Genomic DNA, 25044 nt, shown 5'->3' with positions numbered 1-25044 from the left:
GGCAACCAGCTCTAGGAAGAGTCTTGGTGCTTCCAAACTTCTTCCATTTAAGAATGATGGAGGCCAATGTGTTCTTGGGGACCTTCAATGCTGCAGATGTTTTGGTACCCTTCCCCAGAGCTGTGCCTTGACACAATCCTGTCTCGGAGCTCTACGGACCATTCCTTCGACCTCATGGCTTAGTGCATGTCAGAGCAGAAACCATCAACTGTGGGACCTTATATAGACAGGTGTGTGCCTTTCCAAATGATGTCCAATCAATTGAATTTACCACAGGTGGACTCCAATCGAGTTGTAGAAACATCTCAAGGATGATCAATGGAAACAGGATGCACCTGAGCTCAATTTCGAGTCTCATAGCCAAGGGTCTGAAAACTTATGTAAATAAGATTGTTTTGCAAATGTATTAAAAATAAAAAACTTTCTAAAAACCTGTTTTTGCTTTGTCAATATGGGGTATTGTGTGTATTTTTATGAGGCTGTAATGTAACAAAATGTGGACAAAGTCTAGGGGTCTGAATACTTTCCGAATGCACTGTATATAGCTCCATAATTCTTCCTTCAGCACCATTGACACAATGAACACAGTTCAAATCCCATTGTATGCGTCCCAAATGGCACCCGATTCCCTATGTAGTGCACTACTGTTGACCAGAGTTGGTCAAATGTAGAGCACTATATACGGTGCCATTTGGGATGCACATATTGTTTTATACTCAACCTTCAACAACTCAGTAATAACATTATATTGTATAAGCACTTTACTTAAAGGCCTATGTAAATGCGTAAAGTGCCGGGACTGTTTTGTCTATTAGTACATGCCCAATGACTGTCTCAGTGCAATGTCTCCAGCTTTGCTGAATGACAGGGAGCATGTTGTCCTGTAACAGAAGCAAACAGCCGTATGCATTAGTAGGAAAGAAAGAAATCCGTTCCGTTTCTGCTTCACTCAAAACGCTGCCTGTGGCGGATATTCACCAGGGGGAACAAAATTCTTTAAAAGTTTAGACCTAAAACACAATTTTTTGATGGGCTGGGAAAAACTTAAGCAATCCCTCCACTTGGAATTTTTGCTAAGAGATGTGTGTGTTGAGTGTGTGTGTGTGTGTGTGTGTGTGTGTGTGTGCATGCATATCTGTGTGTGTATGTGTGCCCGTGTGTGTATGCGTGTGTGTTGAGTGTTAATGTGTGTACAATGTGCTTGAGTGTGTTGTCTATGTGCGTGTGTATCTGTGTGTGGGTATGAGCGCATGTGTCTGCGTGTGTGTGTGTGTGTGTGTTGAGAGAAGGGGGATACATATCCCTACACATTTGACTCTATGAATGATCGCTTTGGTTTCATTGAGGCTACGTGAATGGCGGGATTATCTCGGGCTAAACTCGGCTGCTTGGGTTTACTGTCCACAAAAGCGTGCGAGGGCATGGCCAGTGCTGGCTTGGATTCCTTGTAACAGGTGGCTGCTTGGCAGAACTTCTCTGTGAATTCCTTCGAGTGCATTCCGTTCTGCAGGCTCCCCATAGCACCCTGAGATGGAGCTTTGAGCTGCTCGTAGTAAGTGCTCCCTGTTTTGGCATAAGGTAGCTCACAGTTCGCCCCTGTCGCCTGTAGGCCCATGGCAGACATGGATTGCATGGCAGACATGGATTGGCACACTAATCCCTCCGAGGAGTGACTCTGCCAGCTGCGGAGGGCTCCGGTGGGGGGCTGAAGGCCCGGGTGGCTCTGGATTCCTTGGTGCTGCTGTTGCTGCTGCAGTTGTTGCTGCTGCAGTTGTTGCTGCTGAAGAAAGCGTGCCGTCTTGTCCATGATGCCCATGAAGGGCCTGGGTTTCCACTCGCTCGTGCCTCCCTGATTCTGGCCCTGCTTTGCCTTGTCTGTGGTGGTTTTGGTGCGTACATCAGGGCCATGCAGCTTGCCACTGTCAGACAGGCTACTGCTGGACGCCAGGGAGCTGGTGGAGCTGGACACCCTGATGTTGCTGCCTCCCCCTTGGGAGCATGCCTGGGAGACCCCGTTACCCCCGCACTCCTTCCTCTGCTCCTGGCCTGGCCCTGAGGCGTCGAGGAGGCCCTGGGGAGACACTGAAGTCAGTGCGTCCAGGGAGGACACCGAGTGGGCAGACAGACGGTCCTGGGCCTTACAGGAGGAGTAGCTGGTCTGGGACAAGTGCAGGGACTCGCTGTCACAGTGATGGCTCATAGCCATGTTCTGGGACTGCGAAGCAGCAGCCATGGACAGGCGTTGCTCCCCGTAGACGGGCTCGTCAGGAGGGGGCGGTAGAGGGCTGATGTCGATGCCTAGCCCTGGACCTGGCTTCAGCATGCTGGACATGTGTCGGCTGGGCAGGGGGCTGGAGGGAGCGTACTGGGACTTGGCCCCCGAGGGACGGCCTCCTGCCTGCAGGGAGCTCATGTGCTGGTTGGTTTTCACTATCTGGGCCTGCTTGGTGGGTTGGAGGACCAGGCCCTGCTGGGCCATGGGCTCTCTGGGCTCCCTGGGGGGGTAGCGGTGGTGACTCAGTCTTCCAGGGCCTGTGAGGCCGGAGGGGGGAGAGCCAGGCCTGGGGTTCTGCTGCTGCGGCAGCTGAGTGGCCAGACTGAGTGAGTCAGGCAGAGTTCTATTGAGGGAGTAGATCTTCTGAGGCCAGGGCTCACCCTTCTCTCCTCTTCTCTCTGAGTGGTGAGACTGCTGAGAAGTCCCCTCCTCCTCTTCCACATCGTTCAACCTCAGAGTGTTCTGTCCATCCAGACCTCTACTGACAGCCACTCTATGCTCCGACACCACCTCCTCCTCCTCCTCCTCCTCTTCCTCGTGTTCGTGATCAGAGTCGTGGTTGGCCGGAGTCTGGTTGGACGAGGACGTTGCCACCTGCGGGTTGCCCTGGGTGGTGCTGCGCTGCATCTGCTTACACTCATCCTCCACACGGGCCAGCAGCCGCCGGATCTCCCGGTTGTTGGGGCACAGCTTTCCAGCTTCGTGCAGGTCAACCATGGCTGCCGTGAACTGCCTGTGGAGGGATGGAGGGGGGGAGAGGGAGAGCGAGAAGGGCGGTCGTGAGAGAATGAGAGTGACTAAGTGGGTCAGTCGAGAAGTGCAGTACTTCTAAACAAGCCAAACCCCATTCTCCCAATTCATACTAACAATACCCCCCTAAAAGAGACACTTGAGGCTTCTCCTGATGAATAGCTTTACCTGCTGCTCCTCTTAGCTCGGGCGCGGGCGTAATAGGCCTCGTACGATTTGGGTTTCAGCTCCAGGGCCTTTGTAGCAAACTCCTCAGCCATGCCAAAATCCTGTTGCGAGGGAAGGGGAAGATCAATACGACTAACCAATGCAGGGAAATGCAAACGCACATTTTCCAGGGGGCCAGCTCTCTCTCTCTCACTTTGATTGTTTATGGGAACAAGCTGACATTAGCCCCAGTAATGACTACAAGCATACTATCGCTTATGGACTTCTAAACAGTTTATCATTTAGCCTCAAATGGCTCAATCAGACTCACTCAACTGGACTGCTAAATAGCTATACTTCTGTCCCAGTAGTAGACAGTATTATTTCATGCATTCAATCTGTTTCTGAGAGCATTGTTTTAAGTTTATGGTACGTTTCATCAATCATAGGCCTGGAACAGGGATTTGCTCAAAATTGCACAGTCTACTACTCTCTAACAGCAGCCACAACAGCCATACTTCTGTCTGTGAAATCATTAGCTTGGACTGTATCTTCTGCTGAGCATTTCTTTCAAACATGTTCAAAAACACACAGCACAACAACAGTTTCATCACCTTATCTATCTTCCATTGTCCCGTGCTACTGTTATACATGACCTGATCACATATTGTGCCTTTTTAACGGAGACCACTGGAAACAAATGTTCAAGTAATTAGAGGAGAAATGTACAGCATTAGAGGATAAAAGGGGAGGAGGATAGATGTGAGGAATCTTACGTTGGTTTTCCTGCGACAGCGGGAGAGGTTGAGGTACAGAGACACCCTCAGCTCTTTGAAGGCCTTTAGGTCATCACCGAACCCTTCCCTGGGAAACTTCCTCAGAGCATACTGGTACCTCTGGGCTGCCTCTTTCATCTTCCCTTTCTGAAGGTGTGTGTGTGTGTGTGTGTGTGTGGGGGGGGGAGGGAGGGAGGGAGGGGATAGGGGGAGAGAGCGGGAGAGAAGGTAGGTTGTCAGATCCTCCCCCAACCCAACTGGCACGTCGCAGCAGCTCACACACAGTCCCTCCCTTTGTCATCAATCACACACAGGTCCCACCTGAGCGGATTGTCCTTTCTGCCACAAAACTCAATCTGTTAAATGTCACGGATCAATCCCAGCTCAAAGGGTGAGTTTGACGTTGCACACACCCATTCATCTCTGCTGCGTCGCATTGAGCTGCTCAAAATATAACAGTCATTGTTGTTACCTCTCATCCAAATTACAGTGGCTGAGGTGTCCTTTTTATCCAAACACTCCCTCTGATGGCCAATCAATCCAATGACGTCATGTTATACAGTGCGGAAAGTATTCAGACCACTTCACTTTTTTTTAACGTTACAGCCTTATTCTAAAATGGCTTAAATGCAATTTTTTCCCTCATCAATCTACACACAATACCTTATTTTTTAAAACAGGTTTTAGACATGTTTGTAAATGTATTAAAAATCAAAAACTAAAAACGTTATTTACATAAGTATTCAGACCCTTTGCTATGAGCTTAGGTGCATCCAGTTTGCATTGATCATCCTTGATGTTTTTACAACTTGATTGGAGTCCACCTGTGGTAAATTCAATTGATTGGACATGATTTGGAAAGGCACACACCTGTCTATATATGGTCCCACAGTTGACAGTGCATGTGAAAAAGCAAAAACCAAGCCATGAGGTTGAAGGAATTGAACGTAGAGCTCAGAGACAGGATTGTGCTGAGGCACAGATCTGGGGAAGGGTACCAAACAATGTCTGAAGCATTGAAGGTCCTCAAGAAAACAGTGACCTCCATCATTCTTAAATGGAAGACGTTTGGAAGCACCAAGACTCTTCCTAGAGCTCCTCTGTGGAGGTGGGAGACACTTCCAGCAGAACAACCATCTCTGTAGCACTCCACCAATCAGGCGGAAGCCACTCCTCAGTAAAAGGCACATGACAGCCTGCTTGGAGTTTGACAAAAGGCACCTAAAGGACTCTCAGACCATGAGAAACAAGATTCTCTGGTCTGATGTTTTTCAGTGGCAGGGATTGGGAGACTAGTCAAGATCAAGGAAAAGATGAATGGGGAAAAGTACAGCAAGAAACTTGATGAAAATGTGTTCCAAAGCACTCAGGACCTCAGACTGGGGCGAAGGTTCACCTTCCAATAAGACAACGACCCTAAGCACACCGCCAAGACAACGCAGGAGTGGCTTCAGGACAAATCTCTGAATGTCCATGAGTGACCCAGCCAGAGCCCGGACTTGAACCTGATTGAACATCTCTGGAGAGACCTGAAAATATCTGTGCAGCGACGCTCCCCATCCAACCTGACAGAGCTTGAGAGGATCTCCAGAGAAGAATGAGAGAAACTCCCCAAATACAGGTGTGCCAATCTTGTAGCATCATACCCAAGAAGACTCCAGGCTGTAATCGCTGCCAAAGGTGCTTCAACAAAGTACTGATTAAAGGGTCTGAATACTTATGTAAATGTGATATGTCAGTTTAAAATGTTTAGTACATTTGGAAACATTTCTAAAAACCTGTTTTGGCTTTGTCATTATGGGGTATTATTGTGTGTAGATTGATGATGAAAAAAACACTTAAATACATTTTAGAATGAGGCTGTAACGTAACAAAAGGTGGATAACGAAGTGGTGTGAATACTTTCTGAATGCACTGTAATTATATTGTATTCACCAGTCTTTTTTTATTTTATTGTAGCCCATTGTAAAATACTATTTACTCAGAACACACTTGACTATATCAATACACCATTGCGAGCCTACATAGGTTGCACTACATTTGACCAGGGTACATATGGTGCCATTTGGGACGCAAACCTAATCACTTTTCTGTACCTTGTAAAGCACGTTGCCCTCCTCCATAAGCTTCTGCAGGAGAATGATGAGGATGTCAGGCTTGGATGTGGCCATAGCCCAGGCTGCATTCCCTGTTGGTCCACACAGACATACACACACAGAGTAGAGTTACACCACTGCCGCTCCCCGACCCACAGACTATATTCACTAGGAAATTGGTAACAAGGTAAAGTTACCTAAAGATTGTACCTGATCGATCATAAGGCGACGTTCTGTAGCCTTACGGTTACATTGAAAGCAGTTTAGAAGAAGAGAAAAAGGATGAGAGATTGAAGGAGGGAAGGAATCATGCAAAGAGAAAAGCATTCAGAAAGGCAGAAGATCATTTGAAACTGTTGGCTATAAAATGTGATTAATTCATTTTGGACCTTTCCAGGCTTAAATTGCCTCATGTTTTCTGATTTTGTGTCGACCATTTTATTTCCTGCACTGATAATACTGAGAGAGTTTGCCAGTGGATATACTGTACCTATAATTGCATTGATATGAAACAAAATGGTGATTTGCTGGTCGTAAAGGCAATTGAGATAATAGAGACTGATAGCATTGTGTGCTAAGAGCAGACTACATTGCTACCAGGGCAAGGGGAGAGGGTTGGAGTTATTGGCCATTAGCTAACTCTGGGTGAGGTGCCTGGCTGGCCCACACTGCAGATGTAAAATGAGGGAGATAAGCTCTAGGCCTAGATAGCTCAGTGAATGTCATTTTGGTGATAAGTCACTTTCTCAAATTAGCACGCCGGCACACCTTTGGGAGAAAGGAAACTCACAGACACACAAAGAGAGTGCGAGAGAGAGAAAGAGCGGGAGGGAGAGAGAGAGAGATGGTACACATTAGGGTTGGGCGGTCTTCCAGATTTTCATACCGTCGTACCATTTCTGTACCACACCGGGGTAAACGGTATTACCGAAAGTGCACACAAAAAAATAAATTTTTGATTGAACATCTCTGCTGTAACCAAAAATATTGATATTGACCTAGCCACGTAGCAAGTTACCAAACCAAATACATAGCTGCTACCATGAGATGGATATGATTTATTTGACACATCTTAACATTTCTTATAGTTCTACTTAACTTATAGTACTAAGCAGTGGCGTAGTATGCACCCCCCCAAACGGTATATGGCCCAAGCCTACTACACACTAGGTGAATCCTGGTTGAAATCTGTTCAGTGTCATTGCCCTTGAATTTAGCACTAGGTTTGGGTAATATTACCATAGTATCGTCTATTGAGGATGACCGACAGCCGTTGTCGATGGTGAAGACATCGCAATGTGACAGACGATACCCATTTCAAAATGACTGGCACCGCGCAGTAAAGAGCAGGGCAGTACATGGGTGACATTCCGAGTAGACCGCCTATATTCCTATTTGCTATAGCCTACTTCCAAAAAACATGTTATACTTACAGAATGCAAGAGAACAATGTAGAATAACTTAAATATTGTAGACCTAAGGTAATAATGAGAGATCAACAACAATAGAAAGATAGAAAACAAATCTATTCTTACAGCTTTATTTTGAATGACCAACACTACAGACAAGTGAAATTGAGCAAACAATACCAAGATGCCAACAATACCAAGAAAAAAAGCCTAGAACTGAGAAAAGGTTATGAATGAAATGATGCGCAGCCTAGAGTTGGGCTAGGCCTGTTTCCATATTATTCTAACAATATGCAAACTACTGACATATAGCCTAGGCCAAGAGAGGAGCATGAGGCAAAAATGCTAATCATTTGATAATTATCCAGTTCTGAGGACAGAAGAGTTGCTTGCTCTGCAGCCCATGGTGATTTAACTAGTAACCTATTCCAGAGTTGCTCTACTCAATCACTTTTGTCATGGCCGTGATTCCTCTCATCCCTCCCGAAGCATGTGCGCTTGCGCTAGCTGTCTTTTTAAACGTTATTTTTATTTATGTATCATTTTTGGGGGGGGGGGTAACATTGTCTATTGGCCGATTTTATAAGTACAGAATCACGATAGGACATTATTTCAAATTCCCGATTTTAGCACTGAGCATCCAGATTCCATGGCGATAACCTCATTATATTTAGTAAGACTGAAGTCTTACTAAGGCTCAAGTCACCTTTCTCTCATTACTATTGTAAAGCCAAAGTAGTTCAATCACTAGACTATAAGGTTGTAGGAAAGAACAGTGTATCTAGAAACCAACACAAATTATAGTTACAGTTCTTAGTTTCTTACCCAGTTTAGCCCCCTTCTTCAGCAGGGTCACCACTACCGATGTGTTCCGACACCCTATCGCCCGGTCCAACGGCCTCATACCACTGTAGTCTACATGCTCTATCACGGCTCCTTTCTCCACCAGGTAATGGACCTTCACAACCGGAGCAACACAGTCAAACACACACTCTTAAGTCGCCTACAGTCAGAACAAACACTCTTAACTCTCCTATAGATCCGTGGTAATTCCCAGCAGTGTGTGTCTCATAAGGAGACCCAGAGCACTTGTGTTGGGCCTAACTAAGGGGCAGGCCTAGTGAGACCGATTTAGACTGAGCTTAATAACTGTCTGTCTGTCTCTATCTTGTCTGTCTTCCTGTCCCGTCCGTCCGTCTGCCTGTCTGTCAGTCTCACTGTCTGTCAATGTATCTCGCTACTCACAATCTCCGCGTCGCCGTAGAAGGCGGCCAGGTCCAGCGGAGTCCGTCCATTCTTGTCTGTGTGGTCTATGACCGCACCCTTCTCCACCAGAAACTGCACAACGTTCTTATGTCCTTTCAAACACGCCCAGCTCATGGGCGTTAACCCTTCCTTGTCCATCGACGTCAACGACGCACCTAGTGAAGAATAAATCAAGCATTCAACAGCAGAATTATCAAAACCACAGCATATGACCTTCCCTCAACAAACCATTCGATATTTGAATACTTTTGAATTTTGATTGAATCTGACTTTAGAGAAAGAGCAGACTGGTTTACATTGTGACGGCTGACATGGTCTCCGTCCCAAATGGCACCCTATTTCCTATACAGTGCACTACTTTTGAGACTCCTATGAGCCCCGGTAAAAAATTGTGCACTATAAAGGGAATAGGGTGCCATTTGGGATGCAAGCACGATCTAGCGTAGCATCGTGGTAGCTCACCCTTTGACAGCAGAAAGTCGGCAGTGCTCAGGTGGCCCTCGCACGCCGCCACCATTAGTAGTGTCCGTCCCTGTTTGTCACTGATGTTCACGTCAGCACCATGCTGCTGCAGCAGCAGCTCTGCAATCTAACCCGCACAAACAGACTTGAACTCCACTTCCTCGGGGTAAATCATCAAGGTTCCTTTGACGTGTAACTGTAGTTTGAGGCAATATGATCGTGTGTGTGTCTCACCTGCCAGTGTCCTTGTCTGACAGCACAGAAGAGAGGGAAGACCCCCCTGCGGTTGACCTGCTGCACCATGGCCCCGTGCTCCAGCAGGAAGCCACACACGTCCATCTTGCCCCGACCCGCCGCCGCCGTCAGAGCTGAGGAGACCAGAGGAAAGGGGTCAGGACTGGACCCGGGTCAGCTAGGGCACTACTGCACCAATGGTGAGACCTCACACATACACAGGACAGGGTCTGGCTCACTCGAGACAGGGCCTGCTCCCTCTAGTCCACATTTAAGTTGAAAACATACAGCATTTAGTTGTCTATCCACTGAGTGCCGATAATTGGACTAAAACACAATTCAGTATTATTTCCTTCTTGACAATATAACATAATTTAGAGGGAAAAAAACAAGTGTCTGAATTTTAAATCGAGGCTGATAAAGCTAACCTGTAGGAAACAATACTGTCTTGATTGTATTGTTGTTTGCAAATCTATGTGAAATCTTATCTCTTGGAAACTTGTATTGTGCCTGTCATTACTTGACAAAAATAAACATAATACAGGTGATCAGGAAGTTTGGCTGTTCACCCAGAAACCGTCCCAATGTTACATGAACGCACACACATTATGTATATAGGTATGCCATTAATACAAATACCGGAATTGTTAACTTGTGCCAAGAGAGAAAGCTTTGAGACTTGAGTAGTGATCTTATCTAATGTTTAGCAGAATAGCGGGTCCAAAATGATGACAACAGGGAAAAAACTCAATAAGATACCATTAGTTTGCTGGTACAGCTTTGCCATTTCTGTTACAGAATAGGTTAAGGTACTTTAATAAAGACAGATTCAAGTATCTTCAACATAACATACTAAGATGCTGTGAAAAGAATACTACAGTCCATGTGTTTCTCATCTCCTGATTAGCACACTGAGCCATAGCAGTAGGCCCACATTCAGTGGATACTATACTTTTACTATGAGATGTGGTAGATTTAAGCAATAAGGGAGGGACTCCCGAGGAAGTGTGGTATAAGGCCAATATACCACGGCTAAGGGCTGTTCTTACGCACGACGCAACGCTGAATGCCTAGACACAGCCCTTACCCGTGGTATATTGGCTATTGCTATTATAAACTGGTTACCAACATAATTAGATCAGTAAAAATAAATGTTTTGTCATACCCGTGGTATAAGGTCTGATATACCACAGCTGTCAGCATTCAGGGCTCGAACCACCCAGTTCATAATCAGATTCAAGTCTTGGATGAAAGTTGGTATCCGAACAATAAACCCACACAGAGAGAGACTGGTGGTGCATTCGGATTCACCTCAGGAAAACGAAAGACCCAGATTAAAGACCCAGAGCACCTGTCTCAGGCTGAGGGGCATCATCCATCATGATGGGAGTGTGAGCGGAGGGCCGTTACGTCTCAGCCAACCACAACCTCCATCTGCTCCCCTAGCATATTTCCTCAGAGCAGAGAGACTATGGTATGCGTCCCAAATAGCACCCTACTCTCTATGTAGCACACTACTTTTGACCAGGGCCCATAGGGAATAGGGTGCCACTTGGGACACACCCTCTGGAACAACAGCAGTCGAAGACGGACATTATTGTTACTGTGCGCTCTTTTAGGGATGCATCCATTTTGAGACATTGATAAGAATCCTATGTGCCTCTATTAGTCGAACATTAGGGAACACCCAATGAAAAGTTTGGTCTGTATACTACTTTCAAACCCTACAGGAGACCGCAGTGGCATCCATCTGTGATCTTCCAAGGCCAATTCAATGTGTTTGATAATCTCTCTGATCTCACAAACGTGTCTCTTTACTGTGCCCATTCCCTCTATATCTTGGTCTCCCTCCATCCTTCCTTCCCTCCTTCATAGAGCCGTGCAGATTGATATCTTAGTCATGTTCTGTAATAAGCCACTCAACTTGATCTTTTCTCCTAATCTGCCTCTCTCTCTGGTCTGGCCCACTAAGACTGCTGTCCTGAGGGGTGGACTGTAAATCACTGACTGATAAACAGACCAAACACGGACAGACCGGTCCTCTTCCTGACCAAACTATCCCAAAGGCTGAAAGACTGTGTGCCAAATGGCAGTCTATTCCCAATAATTGTACACTACTGTTGACCAGAAAAACCCTATAGGCCCTGGTCAAAAGTAGTGCACAGTGTCCCGCATCAGTTCGTAAACAAGCACTAGTCGCTCAAATGTAGTTGATTTTGCCATTTCAGGAGACCATTGCTGGGCTAACAAACTGGAGAAGCAGGGTCCCAGCTGTATCTGTCAGTCAAGGACACCTCAGCAACATACAGTATCTATCAGATGAAGACCTACTTCCTGACTGTGGCATCATGGGAGCTGTGGTCTGTTTCTATAGGTCTAGGTCATTACAAGTTCACTCCACTAGCAGAGAAACTACTCGCTGACATATCATCCTGGTGTGCGTCCTCCCACCTGGGACTGGCATCCTTGACTGTGGTGTCACGACTGTGGTGTTTCCACACCGCTCTGCACGCTTGTCTACATACTCCGTAAGAGAAACCGCTCTCTCTCACCCCCCCTGTGTCGGGATGAATGACTGATGGTCGAGCGGCGCACGCAACAACCCACCGCCGTGTAAATAATTAAACACAACCAAACACTTAGAACACAGCCAACTAAACACCACATGTATTAAACACCTCCTATAAACGGGGGTGATTTCATCATTTAAAAAGATTCTTACAGGCATAATTACAGTGGATGACAAGACAATATACGAGGCTACACCCAGTGGCGCAACTGAATATTTCATGATAATGAGAAGTTGATCTCATCGTTTTATTAAGTAATGTAGAAAATGTCAGGGCCGCTGTTTGACTTGGCCACTGCATTACTCATTTGTGGCGTGTACAATTTATAACATGCACAAACCTCTTTTACAGATGGAAAACAACCTCCATTTGTCCATTTCTACAGAAACCATATAACCTCACAATAGCTCCTCTCTTGTAACTTGAGATATATGCTACGTGATCACAAAGGTTATACCGCACTGTGTCTATTTGTCTTTCCCCTAATCTTTTCAACTGCTGCCGACTTATTCACATCTATTCTACAAAGAAGACACCACTATTACCCTTTCTCCTTCCCAGAGGTAAAACTCTGTCATTCTGAGGAGGGATTTTACATGATAGTGCCAACACAGAGACGTAATCCAATCTCTCGCTATCCAAACAAAGTACAGTGGGCCTATTTGCATAAAGATGTTATTTCTTTCACACTTTGCCCTTCAAATATGAAATTATTTTTCTCTGACAGGTTGTTAACTGAAGGAATTTGTTCAGCGCTGTAGCGATGAATGTCAATTTTCGGGAGGGTATTTCACCTGGGCTATCTTACGGAGTTTTCTCCTGCTGTATATCTCCATACAGGCCTCTGGATTAGGTTTATAAACCCTCAAACAAAATTCATATAAAAGACTTCAGGCTATGATATTCACTTGCAGTATTTCTAAGGCCGAACCAGTTCTGCTGTCTATGCCGTATCCACAACATTTAAGTGTAAATGTTCTTTTCCCTGTGATGGCTCTCCATTGAATTTACAACCCAATCATACCCGTAAAGAGGCATTGAATACAGCCATTTAAGTGGAGCTCCCAAGTGGTCAGGAAGAGTGCAGAGAAGCGTAGCTTCTTTGTTTGCTAAAATACATATTTTCAAAGAGTTTAAACCAACCACAGTGCCCAAAATAATGCACATTTGCCTATTCTCGAATACAAAGTGTTGCTTTGAATGAGCCTAGTGCCAGGTGGGTGCAATTAGCTTTCAAAACGTGTTCATTTGCGGAGATGGGTGTTGGAGCGCGTCTCCTTGTTTTAGCTCGCTGGTGTTGTGCCTGGCGTCATGGGGCCACCTGTGACCTGTATTAGCCTGGAACGGATGGGAGTTAGGTTTAACATCCAGGTGAATACATAGAGCTCAGAGGTACAGTAAATGTTGGATCACTGTCAGCTACAGCTTGTCCATCGAAACGTTGGACATAAATATTTTTGCATCTGAGCTCCTAGAGTGTGCGGCTCTCCTTTATTTTTTTGAGTGTTCCACTCCGCTAGCCAGCACCTCGCCTAAATAGGTGTGCGTTTCTTTCACCTCTAGCTACAGCAGATGACACATACTGGATGACTTTGAGAATGAAGGCAAGCATGACTACTGATTATTCACAGCAATGGTCATGTATACAGGGCCACCAGCCAAGGCCTGGGTGTAAATCCGCTCAGTTTAAAACACACCATACACACCTGCCTACCCGTTATAATAAATTAGCATTTTGTCCTATACCTCTTGCACTACCGTCTAAACAAGTAAAAAGAAAGTAGGCCTCTATCCTTCTCTAAGTAGGAAACAAAGTAGGTGGTGGGGGTGTGAACAGAAATGTTGTTATGCAGCAGTATGCAGCACTTTATGATTAAAAAAATAAAAGGTTTCTGGCCCAATCTAAAATAACACTGGCCCATTCCTCAGCCCTACGAACACGCGGCCCCTAAGATGGAAAGCAGCCGTTTCCAGAGAAGAAGGGCCATTTCGAAAGGGGATATCTTTGTCCCTAGGATGTAATAAGCTCCAAAGCCATTCAGCACTTTTTTGGGCCAGGAAATGTATTTTGTAGAAGCAGCACCAGTTAGCAGCAGTAGCACTGAGGAGAACGCATAATCGGTGTCCAAAATGGCACCCTATTCCCTATGTAGTGCACTACTTTTGACAAGGGCCCATTGGGCTCTGGTCTAAAGTAGTGCACTATAGGGAATAGGGTACTATTTGTGATGCAGGAGCCTCTCTCCCCTAGACCTAATGGGCTGACCTACATCTCAGAGCCATTTGTTACTGCTAGGCTGGCTGTCTACACCAACCTGGCATACTACTGAGGCCACAGAGAGACTATTGTTCACATTCTCTCATCATTAGATTGTGTGCTCTAAATTTTCTCCCTCTCTCACCATTAGACTGTGTGCTCTAAAAAAACACACATCATTAAATGAGCTGCCCGAATGATGAAGAGTTGGGAAATTCTGGACCATTTGAGGATTTCTGAGCAACAGTTGGTCACCATGATCATATAAAATGGGTTTCTTTATTCTCGGGTCTTACAAGTGAAGTTCTGCTACTTGGAACACTTAACAGACACTCACAGATCCCGCTCTGTGCTGTTGTACTCTCATCTTTAACGGACTACCTCAGAGAAGAGAATCTGTGGTGTCAGTCTCTGTCTGTCTTTATCTCCAGTGTGCAGCTTTCCACAAGAGGCCAAGATGATAACAAAAACCACAAGAAGAATTTCTAAAAAGCTGTACTGCTGTAGCCAGCATTCGAGATGGCACCCTATTCCCTATGGACCCTGGTGAAAAGTAGTGCACTATTAATGGAATAATGTGCCATTTGGGAAACACTATCCTAACGATGTGTGTTTACTCATTCAGTACACAGAAATGCTGCACCAACAATGGTGATGGTACTGGTAAGTTGTAATGTTAATAAGCATGGGGGTACTGTGACGGTGGCAAATGTTTCAAACCCATCCCAGATCTCAGACCATTTTAATACTTCCATACCCAGAGGCCTCGTCTTTATTTTTACTTGAATTAAAACAGACATTTGATTTATTCAGCACTTCTATGACAACCCTGCTGACTCATAGATATGACAACAGACTCCTGCTTATAGTCTGTGTCCCAAATGGCACTCTGTTCCCTATATAGTGCACTACTTTTGACCAGGGCCCATAGGGAATACGGTGCAATGGGCCCTGGCAAAAAATAGTGCACTATATATGGAATTAGGGTGCCATTTGGGATGCAGACTTAAGACTTTTGTTCCCTGTTCCACTTGGCTTCCTGCACCATTACCAGGATCAATCTTAAATTGCTTTGACCTGCAGCCACCCCCTGCCAGTGCCAGCTCCATTTCTCCTGCTCCTGCTTTCTGTCTCTCAGCTGTTTTTTTATTTTTTAGATTGGTCCCACATTTGCTACCTCCTCCAAATGAGTTCCAGCATATACATTCAGCTGGCCATTAATTAGGCAATTTGGGACGTGTACATACATTTGTGGACTTTTAAATTATTCCGAAAGTATTCACACCCCTTGACTTTTTTCACATTTTGTTGTGTTACAAAGATTAAAATGAATTTAATTGTCATTTTTTTATTTTTAAAAAATCAACCTTTTATTTTTATTAATGGAATAAATTAGAAAAGTATTCAAACCCTGAGTCAATACATGTTAGAATCACCATTGGCAGCGATTACAGATGTGAGTCTTTTGGGGTAAGTCTCTAAGAGCTTTGCAAACCTGGATTGTACAATATTTGCTCACTATTTAAAAAAAAAACATTTCAAGCTCTGTTATTTTGATTGTTGATCAGCCATTTTCAAGTCTTGCCATAGATTTCTAAGCAGATTGAAGTGAAAACTGTAACAAGGCCTCTCAGGAACATTCAATGTCATCTAGGTAGGTATATTTGGCCTTGCGGTTTACAATGCCTGTAGAAAGTGTTACAAAATGTGTTACAGCCTGAATTTAAAAATGATTAAATTGAGAATGTTTATCACTGGCCTACACACAATAACCCATAATGTCAAAGTGGAATGATGTTTCAAAACTTATTTTACAAATAAAATTACAAAATTTACAAAATGAATGAAAAATGAAAAGCTGAATTGTCTTGCTTCAATTCAACCCCGTTGGTGAGCCTAAAGTTCAGGAGTGAACATTTGCTTAACAAGTATAAGTTGCATGGACTCACTTCTAAAAACATGTTTTTACTTTGTAATTATGGGGTATTGTGTGTAGATGAGTGAGGAAAATGTAATCCATTTTTAATTCAGGCTGTAACGCAACAGAATGTGAAATAAGTCTAGGGGTTTGAATACTTTCTGAAGGCACTGTAGGTTATTGTCCAGCTGAAAGGGGGATTTGTCTCCTAGTGTCTGTTGGAAAGCAGACTGAACCAGGTTTCCCTCCAGGACTTTGTCTGTGCTTAGCTCGATTCCGTTTATTTTTATCCTAAAACACTCCCTAGTCCTTGCCAATGACAGGCATACCCATAACATGATACTTATTTTCTGAATTGTTAGCCAATTTTTGATCCTGAAGTTATGTAGGCTTGCCATAACAAAGGTGTTGACTACTTATTGACTCAAGACATTTCAGATTTCATTTTGCTTTAATTTGTAAAAAATTGCTAAAAACTTTATTCCATTTTGAAATTGTGGGGTATTGTGTGTAGGCCAGTGTCACAAAATCTAAATATAATCCATTTTAAATTCAGGCTGTATTAACAAAACGTGGAAAAAGTAAAGGGGCGTCAATACTTTCTGAAGGCACTGTACTGTAATTATTGATTCTTGAAGAATATAACTTATACATTTCTTGTTTGAATCTGTTTTCCCCTCTAAGTCCTAAGACTTCGACCTTTCCCAACATCTGCAGTATTACCACTGGGACTAAATGATTCATTTCAGATCTTTAACAGAAACTAAAGCTCTGGCTTGACTCCTACTAAGAGGAATATATGAGCAGGTGTGTTTTAATGGCAGAGGAGAAAAACAGGACAAATGGCTTGGCATGACCTAAATGGACAATGTACTGCACCGATGACTCAGTGCTTAGAATGGACTGCTGGGAGCGATGCCTGTAATTCTGCTCTAAAGTAGAAAATCACTCAGTTAGCACTACCGATACAGGATAGCCTGATGACTCTCCATCCAGATAAAAGCCCAAATGAACAAAGCAGGGACGCTTTTAAGGGAAGGAGACAAGGAAAATTGGACAGGCTTTAAAAGTACAAATGACTGCATATTTGCGGAAATGTGAACTACTACATCAATGATTATATACTAGATTCAGCCGCGGGCCAATTTTTTGCTGAGCAGATGGTCAGGGGGCCGGAACATAATTACAAATAATTAGCAAATTGACAGCAAGAAGCCCAAACAAATATAATATTTGACTACAACAATCATTACAAACCTTGCTTACATTTGTATACGATCACATATACAGTTGAAGTCGGAAGTTTACATACACTTAGGTTGGAGTCATTAAAACTCCTTTTTCAACCAGTAATTTTTTCAACAATTGTTTACAGACAGATTATTTCACTTATAATTCACTGTATCACAATTCCAATGGGTCAGAAGTTTACGTACACTAAGTTGACTGTGCCTTCAAATAGCTTGGAAAATTTAAAAAAATTACATCATGGCTTTAGATGCTTCTACTAGGCTAATTGACATCATTTGAGTCAATTGGAGGTGTACCTGTGGATGTATTTCAAGGCCTACCTTCAAACGCAGTGTCTCTTTGCTTGACATAATGGGAAAATCAAAAGAAATCAGCCAAGACCTCAGAAAAATAATTGAGACCTCCACAAGTCTGGTTCATCCTTGGGAGCATTTTCCAAACGCCTGAAGGTACCACGTTCATCTGTACAAACAATAGTATGCAAGTATAAACACCATGGGACCATGCAGCCGTCATACCGCTCAGGAAGGAGACGCGTTCCGTCTCCTAGAGATTAACATACTTTTGTTCTAGAGAGGAACGTACTTTTGAACAGCAAAAGACCTTGTGAAGATGCTGGAGGAAACAGGTACAAAAGTATCTATATCCACAGTAAAACGGGTCCTATATAGACATAACCTGAAAGGCCGCTCAGCATGGAAGAAGTCACTGCTCCAAAACCGCCATAAAAACTCCCGACTACGGTTTGCAACGGCACATGGGGACAAAGATCGTACTTTTTGGAGAAATGTCCTCTGGTCTGATGAAACAAAAATAGAACTGTTTGGCCATAATGGCCATCGTTATGTTTGGAGGAAAAAGGGGGAGGCTTGCAGGCCGAAGAACACCATCCCAACCATGAAGCACGGGGGTGGCAGCAGGATGTTGTGGGGGTGCTATATGCTGCAGGAGGGACTGGTGCACTTCACAAAATAGATGGCATCATGAGGGTGGAAAATTACGCGGATATATTGAAGCAACATCTCAAGACATCAGTCAGGAAGTTGAAGCTTGGTCGCAAATGGGTCTTCCAAATGGACAATGACCCCAAGCATACTTCCAAAGTTGTGGCAAAATGGCTTAAGGACAACAAAGTCAAGGTATTGGAGTGGTCATCACAAAGCCCTGACCTCAATCCCATAGAAAATGTGTGGGCAGAACTGAAAAAGCATGTGCGAGCAATGAGGCCTACAAACCTGACTGTTACACCAGCTCTGTCAGGAGGAATGGGCCAAAATTCACCCAACTTATTGTGGGAAGCTTGTGGAAGGCTACCTGAAACGTTTGACCCAAGTTAAACTATTTAAAGGCAATGCTGCCAAATACTAATTGAGTGTACGTAAACTTCTGACCCACTGGGATGTGATGAAAGAAATATTATTCTGACATTTCACATTCTAAATGTCAAATGGTTAAATGTCAGGAATTGTGAAAAACTGAGTTTAAATATATTTGGCTAAGGTGTATGTAAACTTCCGACTTCAACTGTATATCTCTACTATGCGTGAGAATACTTTGGAACAGATTTCCAAAGTTAGTGTTTTTACAGTTTTTTAAAGACTAAATTAAATAAAATCACCCACGGGCCAAATTGGGGCATCATTTCAGCAGTAATGTTCCACACTGATACTCCACCAGGTGATAACACAAAGGGAGCAGTATAATGGAAGAAAAATAGAGAGAACACATACCTGTTTCTCCCCATAGAGTGTCATGGCCATCAATTTGCACGCCATGCTCGTTATTCAACACCAACAAGCCTCTGACAACCTGTCGAATGAGAAATGTTGATTAATGACACAGAATCCAAGCATCAAATAAAGCCTTGAGTTAGTTCTACGGCGTGCTGATTACATTGCAGAAAAACCGGAGTGATGAAACAACTTCAGCGAATCGATAAAATGCTGCCCGAGCAAATGATGCTTCTCTGGCGCATGATAAATTAATCATGGTGGACTAGAGCGCTGATGCCTGGACTATAGTGTCTATAGTAGATATTCGTCAGTGCTGTGCAGTACAGGTTCAGTGGTATTAATACCTTAATAGTGTTAACTAGCCCTTTTGTCTGTGCTCTCCTTTATTCTCCTCTTTTACTGGGCCCTTGGTGGAGGTGGAGGTCGATAGCTCACTCCGACCCACTTCTATAATACTGTTGAGCCCCAGCCTTAGTGTATAGGCCTAACGGTATCGCAGCCCTCTTAATGAGGAGCAGGCCAGAATCTACCAAAGCCCACTATGCTTCTCTTCTGGGTAGCTGGCTGCAGACGTACTGCTGGATCAATACTCCTACAGCATCTCTCATCAGCGGAAACAAGAAATCTGTGATGGCAGCATCAGTGATTCTCTGTGGAGTGTCTTCTGTTTCCAAACTAAAGAGGTGAGGTTGTGTTGTGGCACTGTGTGGGAAAACTTTCCTGATTATAGTAAGGTACTAAGGACTTGTGGTTAGTGTGGGTGTACAGTAGAGTAAAGTCAAAAGTACAGTAGGTGGTTGCATCCCAAATGGCACCCTGTTCCCTACTTTTGACGACAGTAGTGCACTATTTAGGTAATAGAATGCCATTTGGGATTTCACAGGTGTCCCCTGACTGACCTGCGTGTGTCCCATGCTGGAGGCAGCGATGAGAGCCTGCTGGAGGGCCTTGTTCTTCAGGCTGCAGTTCTGCTGCTGGCCCTCGGGGGTCCACTCCAGCTCCAGTAGGTGGTGGATGATGTCAGGGTGGCACCTCAGAGCAGCATGAACCAGAGCACACTGACCGCTCTTGTCCACATGGTCAACCTAGAACACACAAAAACAGTGCTTATCTGAACATGTTTTATATGCTGTGACGTTGCTCTTGCTTCACTCTCCCAGAGTGGCTTTACAATCAAAGTGAGATCTAATCCAATATCAGTGGTGAACGGTCAGACCTTGATGTCCTGAAAATCGCTCTTCTCACAAAATCATCTGTAGCGTCCGAACAAACTACTATGACCCCTCTATGGACAGATGAGTCTCATGAACATGATGGTGTTCTCCGTTTTGCCCTGTGACCGACAAAATGATCTTGGGACTCTTCTGAAGTCAGTAGAGCCGATCTGATGACTTCTGTCTGTAGAGTCCGAACAGTTTGGCCTACACACTAGTATAAATCCCTCTGTGGAAAGGTGAGACTCTAACGAACACGTACATGTTTTGCTCTAGGGCGCCCACAGGCCTCAAGACTCGTCTGAAGGTCCCCATGTACCAGTTGAAAAAATGAATGGAAGTATATATGTAGACTGTTTAGTGCAAAAATAAGGGGTTAAGTACATGTACAAAAAAAAAATATATATATATATACACACACGTCTTTCTTATATCTCTCGGATAAAGAACAGACACTTCAGAAAAAAACTTCCTTTCGATTTTATTTTTTGGGGGGGGCTATCTGCTGTTCCACAGACACTTCAGAAAAAACTTCGTTTAGATTCTGTTCTGGGGACTATCTGTTGTTCCATGTAGTGAACCTGCCATTCAGTGTGTTTGTATGGGCTAATAGCATTAAGGCCAAACATTTTCATAAACTAATTTTTGTGTATATATTTTTGTTACGTCAATGTTTCTTAAAATTCAAAATCAAATAGCCAAATGATTCTTGGTATGACCATAAAGCAATTTCATATAGCTTAGTAGAACCCCCCCTCCCCATTACAGGAAAAGCTAGAATCATGGTTAGCCCTGATCCTGTAGTTGTCTGAGGAGTCTAAACTCTAGGGGTAGTACTACCAACCTTGGCTCCTCTCTTGCAGAGCAGACTGACCAGGCCCAGGTGTCCGGCGGCTGAGGCAAAGGAGAGAGGGCTCATGCCATTCTCGGACACCACGTCAACGGTGGCCCCGAACTCCAGCAGCAGGCCAGCCATCTCCTGGTGGCCTAGGTGGGACTGGACACACAGCACCGGGCTGTTGTTCAGCACCTCTGTCCGGTAGTTCACGTTGGCCCCGCCCAGCATCAGTAGACGGCTCACCTGCAAAAGCAGCACACATTAAATATAAAAGGAATCTTATCTAACCGAATAACAAAAATGTAAGCATGGAATTCAACTTTTTGGCTTCTTAAATGTGTAAAAGAAAATAGAACACTGAATTCTGCCAGAGACAATTCAATAAATAAAAAAAATAAAAAAATTCCTTCCTTGCTTAAAACATCACCTCGTCACATTTCTGAGATTAGTTTTAAACAAAGTTGGAGCATGCATGTACTAATTTATAAACGCATTCAACACGAGTAAACATTCTTTGTATTCTTCTTCTCCTTGATAAGGAAATGAATTATACATGTTTGATCAGACAGAGCTGTGAGTGGAGCCCAGAGAGTGTTAAAACCAGAGGAAATTGAATTTGTTTATTTACAGGCGGAACCGCACTTGAATAAATTAGCACCAATGATTCCAAGGAGGCCTTGGAGGAAAAGGAACAAGCTCACTCTGTCTGTGGCTGTTTACATGAGCAATGTTACACTCAAACAGAATATTTCACTCCGGGAAAACGGGGAAGACAATGTGTAATAAAACGACACTATAAGAGTACTGCTAATGGCAAAGAAAAATATATGATTGTTTTTGCTTAAAGCTAGAACACACTGTATAATTCACCACTGATAATGAATTGCCTCATATGCCCTAAGAGAGCTATTTCCTTCCTCTCGCTATAATAAAGTAGGCACAGACACATAATTTAGGCATAATTTAATATCAAAAATCATTTTGCCCGCTCCGCCATTAACGTGGCCCTTTTTGTTTATTAAATCAGTACTAATCTAAAAGGCCCTGTAATTACTTAGAACGGCACAGCCTCCTTTTGTCCCCCACAGAGAGCAGCATCACAGATAGCAATGGATCAAAGTAACGGCAGAGAGTACAACAACCTGCATCAATCTATCTGAGCCCAGTGAGAATCTTGGTGAGATTTCCAATGGGCCGTTGTTCATTAGTGGCGAGGGCACACTCATCACCGTAAGTGAGTGTTTCCAGGAACAGAATGCCTTATCATAACACACGCCGGGAGCCGTCAGTGGAATTAAAAAGCACTCAGGGAGGACATTTGAGGTGAGGGGAGTAGATTACAATAATACCACTGTGCTAATACAAATCACTGGTGGGAAAATGCGATAGGAAACAAATTTAGGGAGACCAATGACCATCCGCTCGAATGTATTCTAGTACCACACACTCAAGAAAATATGTCAGTGCTGGCGGTCTCCCATCGCCGAAGGCGAAATCCTGTACCCAGGAAACATTTTTACCTATTTTTGATCAACTTTTCCCATCACCGAAGGCAAATCTATAATCAGGAATAAATGTTTACATCTAGATTTTCCGAAGCTCACTCCCTAGTCCTTATACTCTGTAGTAGTTGCCAAGCCAGATTACCGGGTGATCCCAGATGGCAGTGCACCTTCAGGGAGAATTCAGTAAACTCTGGAAAAGTTGGATATAAATGTTTCTTTTCACACATTGTATAGCCCATACCGACTGGTAGATTTGCCTTTTGTGATTGGAAATGTTTCTCAGAAATAGGTAAAGAAAAGGGCTAGTAAACATATTTTAGGGTGACGGGAGTGAAGAGGTTAGGGGTTGTTCTAGTGGTAGTGCTGCTGCTCGCGGACCTAATATTGCCACTGGATGAATGGGTTTAAATCCTGACTGCACCACTTTTCATTCTATATCCATCTATCTCTCCATCTCAATAACTTCTTCGCTGTATCTAGCAATAACAAGTACAAGATACCGTGAAAATAAACAATAAATAACTAGCAGTATGCTAGTCAGTATGTCAAGGCAGTGCTCTACGTGAGAGTCTAGGGTTCAGGAGGGGGGAGTTGGGTGGGTAGTCTCACCTTGACGTTGGGGGTGTAGAGGTTCCTCAGAGAGGCCAGGGCTGCAGAGAGGCCGTCAGCGCTGCAGCTGATCCACAGGGCCTGCAGCACGCTGGATGACACGCCCGTCTTCTTACTCAGACCCTGAGGACAGAAACAGAGAATCCATGCACACACACCAGGTCAATAAACCAGTGATGAATGCACTCAGAGCCTTCGCTCACACCCAGAGGGCTTATCCTCTGATGATACCGTCCACATCTATCTTGCTTAATAAATAAACATACATACATACATACATACATACATGTATGTACTCTAAAATTCACAAAAGGAATTGAACACGAGTAAAGGTGGGATATACATTGTAAGCTTCTGGGTCCGTATGCATCAAGAGTCTCAGAGTAGGATTGCTGATCTAGGATCAGGTCCCCCCCGTCCATGTAATCTGGTTTATTGTGATCGAAAAGGGTAAACTGATTCTAGATCAGCACCGACTCTGGGACACTGAGAATACTGGCCCAGAACTACTGTCAGTAGCTAGTCTCTTGTACCTTGAAGATGTGTGCTTTAAGGATATGGTGGCCCAGTTCCATGGTCTGCTGCCGGTTCAGTTTCCCTTCTTGTCGTGACAGCATGAAGGCCATGAGGGCGTGTCCACTCCTATAGGAGGAAACACAAAAATAATTCCCATCACCTATTTGCTTTACTATAAACTAAACGTTTGCAAGGTTTTGGAAAAACATTAGTTGTCAACATGTGGTTATGTCATGGTAGGATGTTCTTAGTTTGTATCAATGTGAGAGATACATCCACTTTCGAGCTTGGCCGATTGGGGAGTGACGGCTGCGTTTCTAATTCAAACACAAGCGTTTTTTAAAATATTTTTAATTTGCCCAGGCAATCGGAGATAGATCATTGCGATTTAAAATGTATTGTCTTGCGAGATTGGAGAGTTTGTTGTCATCATGGTACATTATTCTATCAATTACTCCACGCCGCTCTCTCTGATTAAACGCTGTCTAGTCCCTGCCTGGCTAGGGCCACGAGGAGGACAAGCGATGTGGACTACAGAATGCAGCCCTTGTGTTGAATCCACTCCCCTTCCTCTCCTCACTGTAGATCTGCTTGCAAGTGTTAATTACCAGAGAACTTCATTAAAAGGCCACGCATGACCGCCGTTTCACTTTGATCCTTTTCCATTAATGTGAGCGTTCTCTTTTAAATGGGAAAATAACAAGCTGGCAGCTAGCTAGTGTGGCTAAAAGCTTTCTTCTAGCTCTCTGTGTCTGTCCTTGTGCCAGGTCTTCGCTTGCTTTTGTTTTGACAGATTGTGTTGGAAAGGGAGAAAGGGTGTAAAGAGGTTGGTCAGTAACTGCAGTTTGGAGGAGGTAAGCAGAGGTGAGTCAGGACAGAGAGAAAGTGAGGTCACCCAGGTTGCATCGCAAATGGCACCCTATTCCCGATCTAGTGCACTGCTTCTGATCATGGCCCATAGGGCCTTTATAGGAAATAGGTTGCCATTTGGGACACACAGCCCAGTCTGATTAGTGTGCATTACACTCTTATAAAAAAAGGTGCTATCTAGGAACTAAAAGGGTTCTTCAGCTGTCCCCATAGGAGAACCCTTTTTTGGTTCCAGGTAGAACCATTTTGAGTTCAAAGTAGAACCTTCTACACAGAGGACTCTACCTGGAACCAAAAAGGGTTCTACCTGAAAAAACGATTGTTTTTTCCATCCACCTGACAGGTGTG

General features: G+C 44.1%; 1 protein-coding gene across 6 annotated transcripts in view; it reads right to left on the bottom strand.

Annotated features, from left to right (window-relative positions):
• Window positions 1-445: 445 nt before the first annotated feature.
• The window catches only part of LOC112225182 (protein TANC1), a 183587-nt gene continuing 158988 nt past the window's right edge, over window positions 446-25044 (bottom strand). For 3 of the 6 annotated variants that reach the window (XM_024388874.2, XM_024388875.2, XM_042306990.1), the window contains 13 exons: window positions 23844-23952; window positions 23311-23433; window positions 21203-21439; window positions 20044-20229; window positions 19142-19220; window positions 9416-9549; window positions 9182-9308; window positions 8699-8874; window positions 8279-8411; window positions 6045-6136; window positions 3949-4095; window positions 3194-3294; window positions 446-3008 (listed from right to left, as the gene is read on the bottom strand). In XM_024388874.2, coding sequence (XP_024244642.1) covers window positions 1304-3008; window positions 3194-3294; window positions 3949-4095; window positions 6045-6136; window positions 8279-8411; window positions 8699-8874; window positions 9182-9308; window positions 9416-9549; window positions 19142-19220; window positions 20044-20229; window positions 21203-21439; window positions 23311-23433; window positions 23844-23952 — 3349 coding nt within the window. In that variant the 3' untranslated portion in view covers window positions 446-1303. Of the gene's footprint in view, window positions 3009-3189; window positions 3295-3948; window positions 4096-6044; window positions 6137-6158; window positions 6285-8278; window positions 8412-8698; window positions 8875-9181; window positions 9309-9415; window positions 9550-19141; window positions 19221-20043; window positions 20230-21202; window positions 21440-23310; window positions 23434-23843; window positions 23953-25044 lie in introns of those variants that run through there. The other 3 variants (XM_024388876.2, XM_024388877.2, XM_024388878.2) reach the window with 3 other exon arrangements.

This window comes from Oncorhynchus tshawytscha, linkage group LG26 (genome assembly GCF_018296145.1).
Source record: "Oncorhynchus tshawytscha isolate Ot180627B linkage group LG26, Otsh_v2.0, whole genome shotgun sequence".
Taxonomy (NCBI): Eukaryota; Metazoa; Chordata; class Actinopteri; order Salmoniformes; family Salmonidae; genus Oncorhynchus; species Oncorhynchus tshawytscha.
This window is presented reverse-complemented; position numbering and strand designations above follow the sequence as displayed.